The sequence below is a fragment of the Eurytemora carolleeae genome, unplaced genomic scaffold (genome assembly GCF_000591075.1).
Source record: "Eurytemora carolleeae unplaced genomic scaffold, Eaff_2.0 scaffold548, whole genome shotgun sequence".
Classification (NCBI taxonomy): Eukaryota; Metazoa; Arthropoda; class Copepoda; order Calanoida; family Temoridae; genus Eurytemora; species Eurytemora carolleeae.
The window spans coordinates 143,870-166,391 of NW_019396440.1; the positions used below are offsets into that span (position 1 = coordinate 143,870).

At 31.7% G+C, this 22,522-nt stretch overlaps 1 protein-coding gene across 1 annotated transcript; it reads left to right on the forward strand.

Moving 5' to 3' along the window:
* The first annotated feature begins 206 nt into the window (after positions 1 to 206).
* LOC111703372 (serine-rich adhesin for platelets) lies at positions 207 to 21,284 on the forward strand. The gene is made up of 18 exons (XM_023475290.1): positions 207 to 313; positions 1,797 to 1,857; positions 5,211 to 5,351; positions 5,740 to 5,805; positions 7,890 to 7,979; positions 9,113 to 9,150; positions 10,173 to 10,235; positions 13,491 to 13,565; positions 13,908 to 14,021; positions 14,173 to 14,276; positions 15,039 to 15,135; positions 16,182 to 16,245; positions 16,716 to 17,307; positions 18,581 to 18,690; positions 18,743 to 18,865; positions 19,166 to 19,235; positions 19,445 to 19,489; positions 20,893 to 21,284. The coding sequence occupies exons 1-18, from the start codon at positions 261 to 263 to the stop codon at positions 21,081 to 21,083; spliced, it is 2,097 nt and encodes a 698-aa protein (XP_023331058.1). The 5' UTR covers positions 207 to 260; the 3' UTR covers positions 21,084 to 21,284.
* The last annotated feature ends 1,238 nt before the right edge of the window (positions 21,285 to 22,522 follow it).

Sequence of the window (22,522 nt, forward strand, 5' to 3'; positions counted from 1 at the left end):
ATTTTTTAATTTAAATTTATTTACTCCATGCAATGCGATTTTTTTAATACATAGAGCAAATGTTACCTCCACCCCATTTCTAGGGGGTGGAGTTAACAAAAAGTCTTGATTTTGAAGTGTAATAAGTGGAAATCATAAAAGTTGATATCATGTATTTGAAAAACAAATAGTATAATCTCCCATGTTTTCTCTATTCCCTATGTGTAGTGTGTAACCGTTATCAGTTAGTATCTGTCCATGAATTAGTAAAGAGAGGAAATATGAAGAATACAGTTTACTATCTCATTCTTCTGTATTTAGCACCTCTTATTCGGTACACCTTGTTTTATACAGTTTACTACCTCATCCTCCTGTATTTAGCACCTCTATTCAGTACACCTTGTTTTATACAGTTTACTACCTCATCCTCCTGTATTTAGCACCTCTATTCAGTACACCTTGTTTTATACAGTTTACTACCTCATCCCCCTGTATTTAGCACCTCTTATTCGGTACACCTTGTTTTATACAGTTTACTACCTCATCCTCCTGTATTTAGCACCTCTTATTCTGTACACCTTGTTTTATACAGTTTACTACCTCATCCTACTGTATTTAGCACCTCTTATTCTGTACACCTTGTTTTATACAATTTACTACCTCATCCTACTGTATTTAGCACCTCTTATTCGGTACACCTTGTTTTATACAGTTTACTACCTCATACCCCTGTATTTAGCATCTATATTCGGTAAACCTTGTTATATACAGGGTGTCTCAAAAACAATGTTGGTGAATAGTTTAAAATGTCTTTTCTATAAATTGTCATAATTGTTTGTATAGTGAGGGGCAGTAACGTTTTAAAAACATTCAGGCTTTTGGACTTTTAAAAGTTCAACATAAATCTGAGGGGTTAAAATACAAATTTCATATTTGTAATTCCAAACATTTACTTTTCCCATACTGTCAAATTTTAACCATGAGATCGAGATTTGGTAGTTTTTTCCTTATTATTTTGAGATAAAATGATTGCACTGCTCGAAAATATTAACTTTAAAAAATATATATGTTATTTTGTAAAACTGTATTTTGTGCAGGTGCCCTTTAAAAGTCCGAAAACCTTAACAACAACAACAACAAAAATAACAACAACGAACCACGTTATAACCATTCACTTTAGTTACGCAATAAATTTGTTTTTACACAGTTGTTTTCGTTTTTTGAGCCATACCTTAGAAATTATTGTGGATTTCTACAGAAATAACTAAAATTGTGTAATTGTACACCACGATTACTCAAAAATAATGAAACTTTAGAATCGACTGTTCAGAATTACTCTTTTTTCTTAAATTTTTAATTCCCCCTGCAATTTTAAACCTGTATATAACTTTATCGAATCACATGGAGCATCATACAGGGTGTCCCAATAAACATGGGGTGGAAGGACGACTTGAATATCGTCTTTCATTTCCCATTATTGATAAATGACATAAAGTGCATCAAGAAAAGGTTTAAAGTCTAATGAGCTTTCCAAAATGTGGTCTACCATCTTCGTATATTTGAAATCGACGGAGTTATTAAACATTTGAACCTTCTTAATTTAATTCCCATGTTTATTGGAACACCATGTAACATTTCACAACTATAGCCAAACAAAAAAATAAAATTCTTTTTTTAGAATTCAGGATCGTCATTGAAGTCTTATCCTTTGTGAGCAATCCTGTATGTGAAAATTGAAAATGTCCATTACATAAAAGTTTGGAAGGTGTAGTTTTTCACAATTACAATTTTTTAAGTTCAAAAGATTTTTTTTAAAGCGCCCAGAGATGTGATACGGGATGGACAGAGGCCAACGGTGTCTGCCTTAAAAACTTTCAGGTATACAGTTATAAAAAACATTCCTTTGAAATACAGACAGTTATCAATACCAGTCCCTTGAAATATAGACAGTTATCAATACCAGTCTCTTGAAATACAGCCAGTTATCAATACCAGTCCCTTGAAATATAGACAGTTGTCAATACCAGTCCCTTGAAATACAGACAGTTATAAATACCAGTCCCTTGAAATATAGACAGTTATCAATACCAGTCCCTTGAAATATAGACATTTATCAATACCAGTCCCTTGAAATATATAGACAGTTATCAATACCAGTCCCATGAAATATAGACAGTTAAAAATACCAGTCCCTTGAAATGCAGACAGTTATAAATACCAGTCCCTTGAAATATAGACAGTTATCAATACCAGTCCCTTGAAATATATAGACGATGATTTATAAACAATGATAAATTTATCGAAAAGACTTGAAAATCGTCTTGGATTTTTGAAATAATTTGCTCCTTATTTGTTTCCCAGTTTTAAAAGAGTATAATTCTTGAAAAATACTTCTTGTCCTGCTATTTCCAAAATGTGTTCTGGTTTTTTGTACTTTCTAAACCACCAGAAGCATAAAGAATTTCGTTTAGATTTCAATTTCTTAAGTGAAACCAAAATCTCCAAGTAAAAAAAAGCAGAACACAATTTGGAAATGGCAATGGGACTTTTGTAATTTAGTTTTAATAACTATACTTGTAAAGTTAGATTGACAAATGATTGCTGCAAATTAATTCTAAGATTAAAGACGATCTTTTAGAAATTCCGCTTCTAATTGAGTGTGACTGTGAGTGTGACTGTCTGCATCACATATTTAATTTTAAAGTATTGTTATTGCTTTAATTCTTAAATGTTTTAAATAAATGTCTTCACCTTAAGCAATCTGCAGGGGGGGGGGTTAAAAGCTATCAATTTATATTTAAATATTTCATACTTGTTTCTTTAGATAAGAATTTTTATTTTACTGTCTCGTTTGCCGTCTTCTGGGACTTACTTATATTTTTACTTTCCTTTCTTACAACTATGTTTCTGTATACTGGATTTATATATTTTTGTGACAGATATTGATAAATATATACATTATATGTATGGATGTTTTTTCATGCTCTAGTTAATCCCAATGATCCTTTAACCCTCTTGGATAATAATCAATGAGCATTTAATAATGATTTTATAATATGTGATAATTTATTGATTAAGTATTAAAAACAAGAATTCATTCGATTTAAACATCTGATAATAATGATAATAATAAATAATTCTAATAATAATAAAAAATGATAATCAGTTGCATTCCTACAGCCTAGGATAACAGAGCTCTGGTAGCTCTCTGCACTATTTGCAGTGGACGCTGAGAAAGGGGGGACTGGGAGGGAGGGAGGGCCAAGCGGCCCTGAACCTTGTGCTCAATTAGCTAGCCCTTTTCTTAACAAGAGTAGTCTCAGCCAGGGTACTAAGTCAAAAAATAGGAATAATAAAGAGCTACTAAGTCTAATACTTATCCGGTTTTATATCCACTCCAATTAGTGAGCGAAAGTGAGCCCTTTCTGGGAGGGCTCTGTCCCTTCTCACTAAGCAGAGCTGTTAAAAGGGGATTACTCTTCAGATGGTGCACACTAAATGCGATGTTTCCTGAAAAATTCCGTTAGACTGGGAACCAGTATAACATGTGGGCAAATGGATTGACTTTAACGAAACATTCCTAATACACCACTCCAGGTTTCCAACGTAATAGATTATTCTCTTACGCGTAATTACGTGCAGTTACGCGTAATAATTTTCATTTCGTGTAATTTCGCAGGATTACGCGTAATTGGGGAAATATCCATTTCGCGAAATTACGGCGTAATTTTGCGTAATTTCTACAACGTAATTTCGCGAAATTTCAAAATGATTACGCGTAATAAGCAAAACTATAATAACGCGTAATTACGGCGTAATTTCGCGTAATATCTACGAGGTAATTTCGCGAATTTTTGTATTAATTACGTATAATTAGCGAAACTTCAATTTCGCGAAATTACGCCATAATTTCGCGTAATTTCTACAAAGTAATTTTGCGAAAATTTGCAATAATTACATCTATGAGATTTTGAAGATTTAATTTTTAATTTAAATAAAACAACTAACTTACAAGGAAAATAATGTCACGCAAGTTGAATCAGAAAGTTCAGCCAATACTATTGTTGATGTAATTTTCACGTTCGACAACTAAAAATGTAAAATCGTCAAAATATGTTTGACATGGTTGTAGCGGGCATATCCTTACACATACTTTCCCGCTATAATTATTTCTGAGAATTAATATGTACTTTATTTATTACGGAATTGTTTCGTATTACGTAATTTCGCGTAATTACGCATAAATTACGCGAAACTCGACTTTCTTACGTAAACGTAATAATTACGCGTAATTACGCGTAATGCTCCTGCGTAAGTGAAAGAAAGTGTTACGCGTAATTACGCGTAACGTAATAACGACTGGAAACCCTACCACTCCTACAAACCCTTATCCTCATCTCCAACTCTCCCCTACCTACAGACTAACCTTCTCACAAGCAGCGAAAGTTGATCATACAACAAAATTACCACTGAGCAGCTTATTTGATTATCCTTCATCTAGAAGCAACCCTTCTTGTTAAGGAAAGTAATAATGTGTGGTTCATAGCCAAGAAGTTATTGATCTCTCGCTGGAAATAGAAACTAACTTGAAGTGCTAGAAGTGATGACTTTGCCAATGCAAGTAGACAGAATGTTCAGTGCTGAGGCTGCAAAACCTTTATCAGATGTATTGTCGAGTACTGTTGTGTTGTATGGCACTCTTCTCTCACGGTTCACCAAAACAATTCCCTAAAACGGATACAGAGAGTTTGCCTAGAAATTATTCTAGGCAAAGATTCTGTTGGATATATAAGTGCACTGGAGTCCTGTGAACTGGAGACCCTGGAGTCAAGAAGGGACAAGCTATTCCTCTCTTTTGCAAAGAAATGTATTAAATCTTCTAAACATCGTCATCTCTTCCCTGCTGCAGTTCACCCATATGAACATCAACTACGCCACCAGGAGCAGTATCATGTTAATCATGCCAGGACAGAAAAATATAGAAAATCTGCTATTCCTCATATCCAGAGACTGCTGAACCGATAATCTTTTTGTTTCATAATTAACTGTGAATGATAATCACTATTTGATTTTATCACAATAAGTCGTTATTTATTATTTATTTATTAACTCGAAAAGGAGGCAAGAAAAAGAGAAACTGCGGACGCACAGATGGAGAAAGGAGAATAAAGTTATAGTAATAATAATGATAATAATAATAATAATAACAATTATTATAACTATAATTCTAGGAGAAAGTGACCTGGTTTAAAGCTAAGTACCGATGTATTGCTGAGAATGGGAAACTAACTGAATCTCTGAGAAGTGCAAGCAATTTCCCACGTAATATCGACGCAAATGTTTGGGTTGGGGCGAATGATCTAGCTAAATATGTAAGTATATATCTGCCAATGTTTGGGTTGATGCGAATGATCTATCTGGATATATAATATAATCAATTTTTATGTTTAACATTTTAAAAAAGATTTTAAGCAGATTGCTTTGATTAAAGAAGAATGATTGAATGCCAAAAAAATTATTTATGAATACCAAAAATGTGTCGCTATTCAATTAAATCCTCCACACTCGATCAACGAAAGAACTTTTTATTTGTGTCAAAACGAAAATTGAGAATCTTTCTTATAAATTTACAACGAGACACAACTTTTGTCTCAAATAAATACTTTTTTTTAACAAATACGCTTTCTGAAACGGACCTATATCACTTGCCAGTCTCTTCATTTTTAAATATAATTAAAAACTAGTAAACAAAATGTTCAGGGAGAATGGGTGTTTGCTTCAACAGGAGTCAAAATTCAAAATAACGTCTTTCCAGGATATGCTCAGGTACAGGTACAGGTACAGGTACAGGTACAGGTACAGGTACAGGTACAGGTACAGGTACAGGTACAGGTACAGGTACAGGTACAGGCACAGGCACAGGTACAGGTACAGGTATTTCAGATATTGAAGGTCCCTAATGAGATATTGTAGGTGGTCTCAATAAGTTATTGTAGGTCTCCAATAAGATATTGTAGGTCTCCAATAAGATATTGTAGGTCTCCAATAAGATATTGTAGGTCTCCAATAAGTTATTGTAGGTCTCCAATAAGATATTGTAGGTCTCCAATAAGATATTGTAGGTCTCCAATAGTACATGTATAAAGACACTGTAGAAAATGTAGAAACAACTTTAAATGTTCCTCCATATAAAGTGAAGCATGCACGATTTACAACAGTACCTTATTTACCTTTTCCTGACCAATATTGAGGAAAATATTGCCGCTGTTAAATCACGAGAAGTGTTGAATTCTGCCAATTTATTTCACTTGTCTGTCGACAGTCCTTTAAGGTTACAAGTATAAAAGTGTCTGTGGTATAGATGAAAAATATTTTATGGGTTTCCCACAATTAGAGACGACTGTACAGAACGTATTCGGTCTTTATTCTTACTTTATATCATAGAGTAATAAAACGAAGAGGTGAAGCTTAGTTCAGATGTACACAACCGACCTCCCTATTAATTAATTAATACAGTGGTCGGTTGTATACATCACGATATGTTTACGTATCTAACGCTGTACACTTGTATATAGAATAATCGTATTTCTAAGGGGTGGTTTTATGTAGATATTTGAATATTAGTATAAGAAAAAGGCCTTAGCGAATAGGTATAGGGTTTTAATGCATGTTCATTACCAAGTTTTTCAAGGCCCGATCATTGAAATAAAATTAGATCGAACTTTTATAACTTTTATAGTGCTAGGGAGGGTCGAAAAATTCAAAAAAAGGTAGAAAAAATGTAAAAACTATTTTTTTCTTTAAACAGTTTTGTAAGTGTGACACATGTTTCTACGCCCATTTTTCAAGGGCTTTTCTAAAATATAGTTTTCAGATCTGTAGCTTTAGTCATAAAAAAGTTATGAGCTATTTTAGATTTTTTTACATACTCCGGTTTTTTATCTCTCTGCACCCTACCTTATGCATAAAAATATGTTTTAAAAAATCCTTTAAATTTCTATTTATGAAGAGTCAAAAAATTAGTCAAAAAATTAAAGGGGGGGAGCCAAACGTCCCCCCCCCCCCAGCCTGTTTAGGGTTAAGAGCTCCAGGTCGTCATCGTTGTTTCATCTTTAGTGGGTAACCCTGCATACACTGTCATAAAGAGTTGAAGAGAAGAAACAATGAAAATGTTTGAAAAAAGAATGTTTTAAGTTAAATTCATGCCCTTGAAGTTAATATTTTTGACATAACTTTTAGCTAATAATTTGAAAACCTACAAATTTGAAAATTGTCAAATGTTTGCAGTCAACATCATCGAATTCTCTTTAAATAAAGAAAGATAGTCTAAAAATTGGTCAAGTCCATAAAACCTCCCTTTAGAAATACGATCACTCTATATACAAGTGTACAGCGTCAGATACGTAAACATATTGTGATGTATACAACCTACCACTCTATTAATTAATTAATAGGGAGGTTGGTTGTGTACATCTGAGCTAAGCTTCACCTCTTCGTTTTATACTCTATGCTTTATATGTTTCCCTGCACCTGTAAACTTGAAATATCAACTTTTTACGAATGAATCAAAATGAATTCGACAATTATAGGTTGCAATTTCCAAATAAGTAGTAATTCAACTATTTTCGATCTGAGTGGAATAATGCAACTCCGTGAAGGGTGTCAGGGTCCTACGCTCTTCGGTATGAGTCGTTTCTTACCGTTTCCTTCTTATGACGCAACAGTTAGAAGTAAAATTATTAGTTATCGAAATCGAATTCAATTCGTCGTCAACCCCCTTTCATTTCTCGCGAACACTCCATTCAAGGTAGAAACCCAAACTCAAACTGTTAATCGAATTATCAGGTTCGAAGAGTTTCGGGTCTTTATTGAAGTTTCATTCTTGCTGAGTAACTCTGTATTTATTGTAGAAAGATGATGAGCATTGTCTCCTCTTCAATAATTATAATGAATTGGACTCTCAGCCTTGTGATTTCCTGGCGGGATTTATTTGTGAAAAGGTAAATATACATTTACATCTTTTTCTACTTTAAAAACGACGAGATTTAAATCAGTCAAAGAATTGGGTCTTCGCTGGTTATTAGCGCCAAATGTCAAATTGGACAAAAGAATTGCTTAGTTTTTTTAGGATGTGACTGGATTCCCCGGTTGGATTTTTCTCTCTTTTCAACCTATTTATATATATTTTTACAAAACGAATCTATAAATTTGGGACTTAAGGTTTTAAATATGGGACTTATAGCTATAAATCCGTGACTTTAAGTTATAAATATTGGTCTTGTAGCTATAAATCTGGGACTTATAGCTATAAATCCGAAACGTTTACTTATAAATCCGAAACGTATACCTATAAATCCGAAACGTATACCTATAAATCCGAAACGTATACATATAAATCCGAAACGTATACATATAAATCCGAAACGTATACCTATAAATCTGAAAGGTATACCTATAAATCCGAAACGTATACCTATAAATCCGAAACGTATACCTATAAATCCGAAACGTATACATATAAATCCGAAACGTATGCATATAAATCCGAAACGTATAGTAAATCTGAAACTTATACCTATTATAAATCCGAAACGTATATATAAATCCGAAACGTATACCTATAAATCCGAAACGTATACCTATAAATCCGAAATGTATAGTAAATACAAAACGTATACCTATAAATCCAAAACGTATACCTATACATCCAAAACGTATACATATAAATCCGAAACGTATAGTAAATCTGAAACTTATACCTATAAATCCGAAACGTATACCTATAAATCCGAAACGTATACCTATAAATCCGAAACGTATACCTATAAATCCAAAACGTATACCTATAAATTAAAAAGTATAATAAATCCGAAACGTATACATATAAATCCGAAATGAATACCTATAAATCTGGCAGAAGTAAACAATTTATAAATTGCCTCAATAATTTTGCTAGGAATTCAAACCAATATAATTTGTTCTTTCGAGTTTCAAAAGTTTTAAAATAGCTCTCATTTAAAAAGACCGGGTGGGAGTGGGTTAGGTTAGGTATCCTCCTCCCCCCCCCCTCTCCTGTTAAAAAAAAACTTTAATCTCCTGCCCCCTTCTCATATTTAAACTGTAAACATTTTAGGAATTGACAAATACAAGCCAGCCCAGTAATGTAATCAGGTAAGCATCATATCGCGGACATATTATGTCAGGGGAAGAATGTTCCAACCCGCAATGGGGACCAAACCTGCACTGAGTGTCACGATTTAAACATAAGCACGGCTAAGAACTTGCGTCCCATGTTAAATAAATATCTAAGAATTCTTACTCTAATTCATAGAGACAGTTTCCTGCAAGTAATCCAGAAAATGAACTGCCGTTGTAATTTCAAGAGACCTTCCGTTTACATAGGGCCAGGATCCATTCACAACGGTACCCTTAACACCTTCACCAAAATGTGGAAGATATCATCATTTAAAATTCGGTGATGGTAATGGACCAAACCTCTGTAGAGTGAAATAAGTAGATGTTAGTTCCACATTTATTGAAAATATATTTCGGTCTGGGTTGACCCTCGTCAGTTCTTAAGATTGTTTCTGTCACAAAGTTAAAAAAAAACTGAAATTATCTGGAACATTTTTAAATTCATAAAATTTCCTCCAATTCTATCTACAGTAGAAATGCGCGAGTTACCCCTAGTAGAAAAAGAGTTAAAATAGGATGTCTTTTAAGCTAGAAAAAAAAACAAGAATAACGAGTAGATATCGTTCTGCTCAGACATGAATCGGATACGAAACCCTTTTTATATATAGGTTCACTTGTCTATTTCATTGACACTAAGGTAAAACAACTAATTTATTATGTATCTAGTAGAAAATGACGTAAAATACATCTCAAGCGTCAGATATAGAGTAATTAAATTGATAACGATCTGTATTAACGTTTTCATTGGAAGGAAGGTTTATTCTAAATTTTAATGACGTAATCCCTTTATCTAAAGGGATTGACGACGTATTTTCAAGTGACCCAGCATTTAATGAGTTGTCTACTTGATTTACAACAGTTTTAACCTTTATCTGAACATCAATGGGGAAGATATCGTCGGTTTTCCATCTTAAATTGTTTACTCTTTCTATTTGATTATTTGTCTCTGCTATAACAAAACACTCCCCTTTATAATAATGATTATAATTATATTCTAGATTTCAGCCCGGAGGATTTATAGATTTTAATCACAAATTGTTCAACTTTGATAATGCTCACAGGTATGTATTTGAATAGTTACAATATCAATCCATTTTGGGAAAATCTGTCCATTAAGGAACTGAAAAGTTAAAACTAACATTTCTTTTTCCTATATCTCTACAACCTGATGCTGTCTGTAAATCTTTGATATTTCAATCTTTGACTATACTTATCTAACAGAATTCCCAGTTAGGTACAATGATCTACTACACCAAGGTTGAAAAGATATAAGGATTTTAAAGTGTGAGGATACAGTGATAACCAGAAAACTCTGTAAGTCGACTTTTAAACTAAAGTTATGAATTTGCAACAGTCCATGTGAACATGAGACACAGCAATTGTGCAGTGTAAACAGACCCATTTTATTTGATCAGTGATTTTATAGCTAACCAGTACAGCTATTTGCTCTGTAACAACATTGAATGTACTTTTTTCATTCTTTTCAATTGCTCTTGAGAAAGAGGAGATATCATTGTAATTTTCTTTGATTTGACGTAAGCAAATCGGTAAAGGAGTTCCTCATTTAACATTAGACATATGTCATAAAAACTATTTGGAGAGGCCTCAACGCGTAGATACAATAAACAAGAAGAAAAAAGAAAATTGAACAGGAAAAATCTTAAGGAAAATCTCTATTTACACTGTAAATTTTTTCTGATGGCGAAGGAGAAAACATTAGAGAAGGGGCTAGGAGACTACCCCCCCCCCCCCCCTTCTGTTTAATTTACCCTAAGTAAAATATTCAAGAAAATGAGTCATATATCACATGTGCAAACAATACAGAGTTCAGAAGAAAATCAATTGACCCTTACAGTATAGTTCTTACTTGTAGTGTGGCAACTGCAAGGATATCACCCCCCAAATTTTTTTTTAAATTAGCCATAATACTGAAAGAAGTATGAACAAGAAGAAAATGAAGAACAAGAAATATAGAAATGTCAAAATATTTTCATCTGATATCATAAAAATATTTAAAGAGTATTTTCAAAACATTCAAAATTTAAAAATAAAAAATGCAAAAAAATCATTAGACACACAAACAGACAGACAGACAAACAGATATTACTGTAATTTACTATTTTATATATATACATAGGGTGTCTCTGAAAAACGTGTGTTTAGGCTTTTTAGCAACAAATATCGTTATAATGTGCTGAATAGTGCTTCTAATAGGTACAATACCCATTTACATGGGAGGGGGGTCGTCGATGAAATAGTTTTCTCTAAAATGCCGTTTTAACCTTCAAAACGACACTAATATTCGAAAATTTCTCGGTCTCTTTTTCAATGATTTTAAAAAATTCAAATTATAATATTTTTACGTTTTTTGCGACAGAATAGAATAAATTTCACATTTTCAACGATAGAATTGAGCATTTGTAAAACTAAAAGACAAAAAAAAGATTTAAAATCTTTTTTAAAATCTTTTGAAAAGAGACCGACTACATTTCGAGTATATTTTGAAGGTTAAAACGGAATATTAAAGTAAAATGTTTCAACGACGACCCCCCCCCCAACCAAGCATTGACATTGTTTCTGCTGGTCACACGTTGTATTAGAATAAAACGACGTCTAGTGGGTGAAAACGCAATTTATATCTTTGGAACTGGGACTGAGAATATTTTCGAAAATTACGCCTAATTTTGAAGGTTCAAACGGAATATTAGAGTTAAATGTTTCAACGACGACCCCAAAAAAAGCCTAAACATACATTTTTCAGAATCACCTTGTAGATATTGTTCTGTAGAATTGGTTGCTTGGGGACCTAATTTTATACTTGCAAGGCTGCAGATATAAAACTGATATTGGACACACTAAACTAAACTAAACTAAACTAAACTAAACTAAACTAAACTAAACTAAACTAAACAAAACAAAACTAAACTAAACTAAACTAAACTAAACTAAACGAAACTAAACTAAACTAAACTAAACTAAACTAAACTAAACTAAACTAAACTAAACTAAACTAAACTAAATTAAACTAAACTCAAACAACCATATTTGCAGTTTGGCCCCCTAAGTAAACTACAAAGGTCGGACAAAATCTTCTTATCAAACATAAGAGTGAGTATTCTTCACGGGTGTACCATCAAATTAAAAGTTTTCGACATAGATATTGATTTCGAATAATGTAGATTATAGTACCTCAAAATACAAATCTTCAAAAGAAGATTGAAATCTCAAATTTGATGGTCTTACATTTCTCTTTTATTTTATCAGTACGTGTCAATCTAGATTAAAAGTATTTTTTTTTGGTTAAAACTTGGTTCTTACGTCTGTATTGGCGTGGATTCTGTTATTTTTTACGACTAGAGATGTGCACATTATATGTTTTTGACAATGTCCGAAAAGAGATAAAAAAGCATTTCTATATTCAATAAAGTCTAACAAGAGACAAACAGTTCCAGACTATATCTTTAAATATTTATAAATAAAGAACAGAGAGACTAGTTCTAAACAAATAAAAAGAGAAAAGAATTGTATCTTTGCCACAAACTCTGATTTTCTAATCACTATAACTTTGGAACCAAATGTTGCAGACCTTAGATATTTTAAACTATGAATTCTGTTAGATCAAATAATCTGAGTTTGAAATATTAAAGGTTTACAACATCGTGTTCTAAAGATATTGAGGCTTAAATATTTGATTTTGTTCCAAAGACTCAATTCCTTTGCTCGTATTTAAAAAAATAAAAATAATGAACTCAGAATATTGAAAGAAAGAAAGTAAATAATGTTTCAGAGAGTAAATGGAGACTTTGTGATCATATTCGAACATTTTAGAGACACAGGGAGATATTTTGATTATAATCGAAAAAGGCAAAGATACAGATACAGAATAAACACATTTTTTACGACAAATTCAACATTCGGTTTTGAAAAAGACTCGATTAAAACCAAATTAAAAATGTTTTGAAAATATTTTGTTTTTTTTTGCTTTTTTTATAAATGTTGCTTGTCTGGACAAAACTGCAAATCTATAACAATACCATTTATTTTTACGATATTGTCTGTTTTTTAGAGTAGAGACTACTTTTGTCTATTTTCAGAGTAGAGACTACTTTTGTCTGTTTTCAGAGTAGAGACTAGTTTTGTTCGTTTTCAGAGTAGAGACTACTTTTGTCTGTTTTCAGAGTAGAGACTACTTTTGTCTGTTTTCAGAGTAGAGACTTTTGTCTGTTTTCAGAGTAGAGACTACTTTTGTCTGTTTTCAGAGTAGAGACTACTTTTGTCTGTTTTTTAGAGTAGAGACTACTTTTTTCTGTTTTCAGAGTAGAGACTACTTTTGGTATTGTTACAAAGCAGGAGGACGGGGTAATTCTATCCCAGGCGGGAGAAAATTTTAGGTAAAAATATGATTTTTTTTTATTTCGTGACCATTTGTTCTGCCAAATTCCACATGCCCAATTTCTTCGAAACTACTCTGTTTAAGATTTTAAGGTGTGATAGAAATAATAAACTCCATCCCTTTCGTTTTTCTACTCATCTGATTTCAAATAAAATATAGTTTCACGGACTTTTAAAGGGTCAGATTGCCTATTAAAACAAAAATTAAACTTATTTGTCAAAATTGAGTTTCCAAAAAAAAAATGTTTCATTATATGCAAGATGTCGCTATTCACCCTTTTTTTTACTCACCTTTATGATGGAATTTTTGTTAAGATTCTTGACATTTTTTGTTTGTTTAGATCTTACAGTCTGGCAGTGAAGGGTGGGAAATTAACGTTCTATACAGAACGAGGACGCACATTATCTCTTCCAAACATGATTAATGATGGTTTAATTCACGATATAAAATTCAGGAAAATACTGGTCTAGCAAACTTTTTAGTAATTTTAATTTGAATCAAGATTGCCTGATCATTTTAATAAACAATAGTAATAATAACAATAATGATGATGATGATGATGATGATGATGATGATGATGATGATGATAAAGACCAGTAGAATAGTATTGAGGGTGTAAATGTATTTATCGAAGTAGATGATACTTCTCCGTATGATTTTGTTGAGACAGAAGATTTTAAAGACTACAGAAACTCCATAATTAAACTTGGTGAGTTTAAACAAGAGCTGTCCTTGATCCTATATAGTTTAAAGGGAGTGTACGCGAAAAATAAAAAGGGGTATAGGCTCTCGGCGATGAATGTTTGATGGTGAAGGCTACTAATCTTACTTCTATCTGTTGTGTCTATACGAAGAAAATGGTTAAAAACCACTCATACCGAAGAACATAGCGTCCATACAAATTCAGAAAGTTGCAATAATAGACTCAGATCGTAAAAAAATCAATTTAATTCCAACAAATCATTCAGATATTACAACATATAATCATTGATAATTTGTTGACGCATTTGAATAAAGTTGATATTTTATAATATTTTTTTTATTTTTACATGCAATGCATTTAAAACGCCGATTAGTTGGTCGCCAGGTGTCTCTGCTCTCGATGCTCTGAATGATTCTACGTGGCAAAGACACCTAGCGGAAAAAATAGTCATTTTAAGTCATTGTTTTAAGTTTATTGTATATAAAACAAATAAAAAATATTATGAAATATCAACTAAATATCGATGTGTCATGTGTCTTATACATTCATTGGTTCATTAAAAGTCATAACTTAAAAGTCTAAAATTCGTATTCTTATTCCAGAGTCTTCTGATTCTTACTAAACCTTTATCTGATTAATAATGTGGAAGATATGGTCGTAATTCTTTGTGTAAAAGTGTTTCTGCAGTAGAAATGCGCAAGTCATTTCTTTACAGAAACCAAATTTTTAAATAATTAAATTATTTATTTATTTGTTGATAACATTTAGGACAAAAATCTGGTGGATTTGAAGGGTGTCTGATTGACTTCAAAGTAGAAAATATCTGTCATTATGGCCCTTCTACAATAAACTGCACTTCATATGGGTAAGAATATTTTTTATTGACAGAACATCAAAATCCAAATTAAAATGGAAACTTATTCTGAGACTGAGTCTTAAAGTGGATATTAAAGACGGTAGATTTCAGAAATCCCACTTGGTTAATCTAACTGGATATATTCTACAATGTACATTGTACATCCAATAAATAATGAAACATTTTTAAGAAAAAGTCGTTTCTCTCAAGTCAATATTGCAAGGACAAGAAAAGCATAATATTTTTTGGTCAAAATATGACTGAACGGGTATCAAAGACTGTACGGGTATCAAAATATGACTGTACGGGTATCAAAATATGACTGTACGGGTATCAAAATATGACTGTACGGGTATCAAAAACGTTATGATCGTCCGAATCAATTCACAAATAAAAAAGTTAAATTCAAAAACCGAGTTTTAACAAGTTTTAAGATGGAAACTTTGTCAGAGTTTTTGGGCAATTTTTAAAATTTAAAATTTTTAAAACATAGAAAAATTAAAAAAGACCCTAATCAGTGGGCTTAGACGAATCTTTAGATATACCCATACTAACATGTTTTGATGATTTTTTCATGCATGTTTTCTATGGGTTTAATAAAAATATATTTTCTTTAAAGTCAAATTCGTCATATTCGTCATATTCGTCATATTCGTCCTGCTAAAAAAGATTTTACAGAAAAAAATCCTGATAGTTGTTCAGATCTTTATGCTCCTTAAAAATTCTGTTGAAGCAGTTTTGATGTCAAAAATTCTTTAAAATTCAACCTCAATTACTGCATATGTACACAATCATGAATTCGACCTCAATTACTGCATATGTACACAATCATGAACTCGACCTCAATTACTGCATATGTACACAATCATGAATTCTACCTCCATTACTGCATATGTACACAATCATGGATTCGACCTCCATTACTGCATATGTACACAATCATGAATTCGACCTTCTTTACTGCATATGTACACAATCATGAATTCGACCTCAATTACTGCATAACTACAAAATATATTCATATATTTATTTCTAATAGGAGATTAATTGTTTAGAGCGGATGCGGTGAACAATGTTGATCATATGATAAAAGAACAGCAAAATGTGGAATTTCTTCAGGTTCGATCTAAATATTTATATCAAGTCCAATTGATCAATTTGAAATGTACAGTGAGACTCATAAAACTCTGAAATTGGAAGACGATATTTAAGAAATTTTATTTGTATTTGATGTTATTATAAAGCATATGGGTTTACTAGTTGCTTAAAAAACAACTGAAGAAGTCAAAGTGATCTGTGTTCACTACACAATTGCTGTTCTCTGCAGGGTCTTTTTTAAAACCATATCAAGTAGAAGGCCTAGCAACACTTCAAAGTTGACCCATTCTTGAAAATCGATGCAACTTTTCATAATTTTTTGGATCTATGTGTTTATGAAATTAGCTAAATTGGCTCGATCAAGTCTACGATTACTTGGCTTTTACCAAGTTTAAAACTTCAAAAAGGAATACCATGTACTTTTTTAGGAATACCATGTACTTTTTTAGGAATACCATGTACTTTTTTAGGAATACCATGTACTTTTTTAGGATTGTGGAATGACCAGTGATAAACCTGATTTCAATAAAACAACAACATCGGGCCCTTCATCAACAGGAAAACCAGACTACTATACAACAACAAAAACAAGGAAACCAGACTACATCACAACGACAACATCAACAACATCAAGAAAACCAGACTACTTTACAAAAACAACAACAACAACAACAACATCAAGGAAAACAGACTACTTTACAACAACAACATCAACAGCAACTATTACAACAACAAGAAGTAGACCAAATATAAACAGTACAACAACGCAAACTACAACTACTACAACAACTGAAACTACAACAACCAAAAGTAGACCAAATATAAACACTACAACAACCCAAACTACAACTACTACAACAACAGTGACAACTACAAGAAGTAGACCAAACTTTAACACAACTACAACAGCAACATCAACCACAACGAGAAGCAGACCAAATATTAATACTTCAACAACAGTTGCAACAACAATTACCAACCGTCCAACTATCTACACAACAGTCCCAACAACAACAGTGTCCTTCTATACTGAGAGGAAATGTGAGACTAAAACACAAGTTCTTCAGTTTTCAGATAAGACAGGTATAAATCAATCAATAAATCAATCGCAAAAATATTGAAATATCAAATGCCAAATAATCAAATGCCTAATTATGGAGTACGTTTCAATTAGGTCTTTATGCTAGAAATGTAAAAAAAATCAGAGAAAAATCATAACAACGGATCGTACTGCATTCTTCATCTCAAAACCGGTTAAATGTCAACAACAAAAAGAAAACAAAGAGGAGACGATAAGAGATAAGAGAACAGAAGAGTAGAGAAGAGAAGAAATGATAAGAAAAAAATAGAAGAAAAAAGAAGAAAATAGAAGAGAAAGAAAGAAGAAAAACTAGATGAAAGAGAGAGCTTGCATGTTACAAACGTTTTATCATAAAAATATGTTTAAGAATACCTTAATCTTTAAAATTAACTTTATTGTAAAACTGTATGATATTTTGAAAAAAAATAGTTGTCCTTATTTGTTTAGCGTACATTTTTTTTGATCATTTTAAGATTTTTGATCATTTGGCATCATTTGATATATTTTTGCAATCAATCAATTTATCATACACTAGCTTGCACAGAGTTATCATAGTGCTCTCGCCGTTTACCCGCACTTGGTCGAATCTACCAAGTTTCCCAGTCAAAATGTAATGCAAATCGGTCCAGGGGTTCCAGAGTTATGATCGGATGTACAGGCAGACAAACAGAGATTACAATTTAATAATTTAAGGGCCATCTATCGATCAGTCAGCGTAGTATTCTTGAACAAGTGAAAAAAGTTCTGAATAAAAACATTTTTCTTCCTGCTAAAATAGAATTTTTTAAATTACTGGAACTCAACAATATATTTTATAAATTTTAATTTATAATTTTTTTTTGTAAATTAGAGTGGGCAGTCTATCTGTAGAAATTTGATAATATAATTCTTTGTTTCAATATTCTAAAAATTTACCTCTGCATAAATATAGGTCCTAAAAATGTTCTTGTAACTTAAAATAACCCTCCAAAAGGCCAATGTCAGATTAGCAAACACGCTCTTTCAAAACCTTTATCTGATCAAAAGTGTGAACGACATTGACATTGCCATGTTCTGGTTTAAAAAGTGTTCAATTCTCACAATTGTCTCCATTGCTTTAGAAGAAAGAAATTCCAAAGTTACTTTATAGAGAGTCTGCAGTTGAAAACAATCAATTTGCAGAAAGAAAAAAAAAGAGTAACATTTTTACAGTGAAAGGTTTAAAGGATTCCATTGTGTATCGGACATGCCCCTAAAATTAAAATATTCGGTTTTACAATTTCATAATTGTTTTAGGGTCCCTGAAGTTGAAATCCAAAGTGATAACAATAAGTCCGAACGACTCATTTACAATAAAAATGAAACTAGTGCATCTACAGGATGGATCAGTTTTATCCAAGTGGGAGGTAAAAAATAAGAAAAATTATTTAAAAACAGGTTTTAATTTTTTGGTTTCAGAAATCCTATGGTAGGTTTATATTCCACGTTTACCTGATCCGGGGTGTGCTGATTGTTGAACTGCAGGGACAGGCTCTCTTCACTGACGCATTTCTCGACCCTGGAGTCCCGCATCTTATTGAGGTGACAATGAAAAAAATTATTTGAAAAGCTTATCATTGATACCTATTTACGACTTTGACAAACATTTTATTTTAAAATGAAGTTTTTTAATGAAAGCTTAATTAACAATTTTTCAAATGCTCTTTTGAAAAGAATATAGATCAAAGATAAGGTTAGATTAAATAATCCAAATTTGAAACATCAAATGTTTACACCATTAGAATGCAAAGATGTAGGTATTGAAAATTTTAGTTGGTGGCAAGAATTCAAATTAATTTAGAGAAGAGTAAATATTAATTTCTTAGAAATAATCTATTTTAGATTTCATATTCACATACAGCAGAACTACTCACAGCTGTAGTGGATGGCAAGTCCTCAAGCCTTCCCATAGGAAACATTTAAATATTTTAATCTTAATTGTAAATAAACAAAATTTTAGATATCGTTGTTAGAGCTAGCAATTTGGCACCAACAAGAAATTGCTTTTTTCATGTCAGACAATAGAAATTTGACCCTAAACCAGGCTTAGATAAAAAGCTACGTTTTATAATATTTTTATTTTTTTCGTTTTTGAAAAAATATTTAACTTCTGTTGACTAGATTTGGCAGAGGTTATAGGAGAAAACCGTTTGGAACTAGTTTTAGGTGAAAAAAGATTTTTTTTGATAATAAGTTTTAAACTAAAAAAAGTTTTTAAATGGTACTAAAGGCTATAATAATGTTACAGGGTAAACACTAAACATGGGAATTGAAAGACGACATCAAAATCGTCTTTAATTTCAGATAGTTGCTAAATGACAATGAGTGTATTAAAAAATTATTTTGATTCTTTTCCTTCTTTGTATATTTAGAATTGACCAAGATATTTAACATTGGAAAAAATTTTTTTTATTAAATTTGAATCTTGACAACATTGTCAATTTCTCTGTCAATTATATTTAAATAAAGAAAACCACATTTTGGAACTCCTGAGATTATTTTATATTTAAATACAAATAGAAAAAAAACCAGTGCAATGAAAGTCGTAAATCACTAAAAAGGAATTAAAGCTTAGCCGCAAAATCAAATTTCCTAATCCTTATATCTTTTTAGCCAGATAATATTTAAAAGATTGCAAAGACACAAGGATAAAAAAATATGAATCAGTGACTAAGACTCAATTCCTTATGAAAAGTCTATGGAATAAGTAATAACTGGACAAATGTAACCAATAAAGTATTTTGCATAGCGATGTTACCTAAACTAAAGGTCTTTCACTCGTTAAATGAAGTTTATTTTTGTAGTTGCTATTTTATACTTTTATGTTGGTCATATATTTTAAAGAGAAAAAAACTAGCGGTAGTTCATGGATCGACTCTTTGCAGTTTAGAATAAGAAATGATTTTTTTATATAAATTGTCTTTTTTACTTCGTTGTAGTTAGTTCTACGTGATGGGGTAGCTTTGACTTCGTTGTAGTTAGTTCTACGTGATGGGGTAGCTTTTACTTCAATGTAGTTAGTTCGACGTGATGGGGTAGCTTTTACTTCGTTGTAGTAAGTTCTACGTGATGGGGTAGCTTTTACTTCGTTGTAGTTAGTTCTACGTGATGGGGTAGCTTTTACTTCACTGTAGTTAGTTCTACATGATGGAGTAGCTTTTACTTCGTTGTAGTTAGTTCTACGTGATGGGGTAGCTTTTACTTCGTTATAGTTAATTCTACGTGATGGGTAGCTTTTACTTCGTTGTAGTTAGTTCTACGTGATGGGGTAGCTTTTACTTCAATGTAGATAGTTCGACGTGATGGGGTAGCTTTTACTTCGTTGTAGTTAGTTCTACGTGATGAGGTAGCTTTTACTTCGTTGTAGTTAGATTTACGTGATGGGGTAGCTTTTACTTCGTTATAGTTAATTCTACGTGATGAGGTAGCTTTTACTTCAATGTAGTTAGTTCTACGTGATGGAGTAGCTTTCCATGGTTCATATTTAAAATATTATGAGAATTTAATAGTTATAGATAAAAAAGTAAATAGTTAATTAAATGGAATTCTAAAATAAAATAAAATTTTAGGAACTGTTGAGAATGGTTCCTCTAGTTTTACCGGATGTATCAGTGAACTGAAGATATCTAAGAATATGAGCAGTGGATCTATGTCTGCTCTGTTAAACCTGGTTACTGGAAACCATGCCGTAGATTGTTCAGACACCTGTAATATCACATCATCACAAACGTCAACTATCGGAGGAGGATTGTTTGGATAGAATTTTGAAGGATTTTGAGAAAATTTGGAAAATTTTGTAATAGAAACTGTCAAATTTTAAGAGTTCACAAAATAGAAATGATCAAATTGCCCATTTCTATAAAACAGGTTAATTGCAAAAATGTTGGGTTGGAATTTTATATTTTTTAAAGTATGTCTATTTGTCAATAAACTTTTGCAAAATAAAGTTTAATTCTTGTTAGTATTTTTTAATTAAAAGTTGAATGCTTTGATCTTCTTAAGACCCTACGTTTAATCAACTGATCAATAAGACAGAAAAGAATCGAAGTTGAAACTAAGATTTTAAAGAACTGTAATTTAAATTTTTAGTTTTGTATTTCTCACTGACAAAGTTCTGAATTTTGATCGTTTTCTTTGTAATTTCACTTTCACAGCCAACCCACAATTAATTCTATGAGAACGAAAGTAAGTTTGATGCCAGAAACTGAAACCAAATGAAATGGCTAGAGTAATGGCCGTATAATTCATGGTGCAAGTCGTACTGTATGCAAACAGACTGTAGACAAGTAAAAGGGAACAATACACCAAATACAACATGCCATTCTAGAGAGATTAATGTGATATGAAAGACGTTGGGACATTTCATAGAAAGACATTTCATAAAAAAGACATTTTATGGAGAACATTATCATAGATAGGACATTTCATAGAAAGACATTTCATAAAAAAGACATTTTATGGAGAACATTATCATAGGACATTTCATAGAAAGACATTTCATAAAAAAGACATTTTATGGAGAACATTATCATAGATAGGACATTTTATAGAAAGATATTTCATAAAGAAGACATTTTATGGAGAACATTATCATAGATAGGACATTTTATAAATAGGACATTTCATAGAAAAGACATTCCATAGACAGAGAAGATATTCCATTTTCTTTTCATCTTCATATTTCCCTTGTCTATGAAAAATCTGTTCAGTCTATGAAAAATCTTAACTATGAAATGTAGACCATGTCTTCCTCTAGTGTGTCAGAGAAACAACTGAGAATTTTGTTTTGCGGATTTTCAACAATTCATTCGAGAATTTTCTTTAAACAAAAGCCTTATTTGTTAAAAAAAAACTTTTATTCACCGATGAAAAAGTTGAATTTTAAGTTCTTAAAAAATGAATAAAGTACTCTTCATGTGTTTTTCTAATGCTTTTTTAATAGTTTCGTTGTAGCAATGTATATTGGGAGCACTGTATTTACATTATTCCTTGTCAATGAAAAATCGAAGAAAACAAAATTTTTTAAATAATACATCTCCTCGATGTCTATGGAAAATCTACTCAGTCTATTAAATGTCCTATCTATAAAATGTCCTATCTATGAAATGTCCTTCTTTGAAATGTCTTTCTCTGAAATATCCCAACGCTATATAAAAGCTGTTACATTTTCGAATTTAAAGTTTTATCAGTTTTTACAAA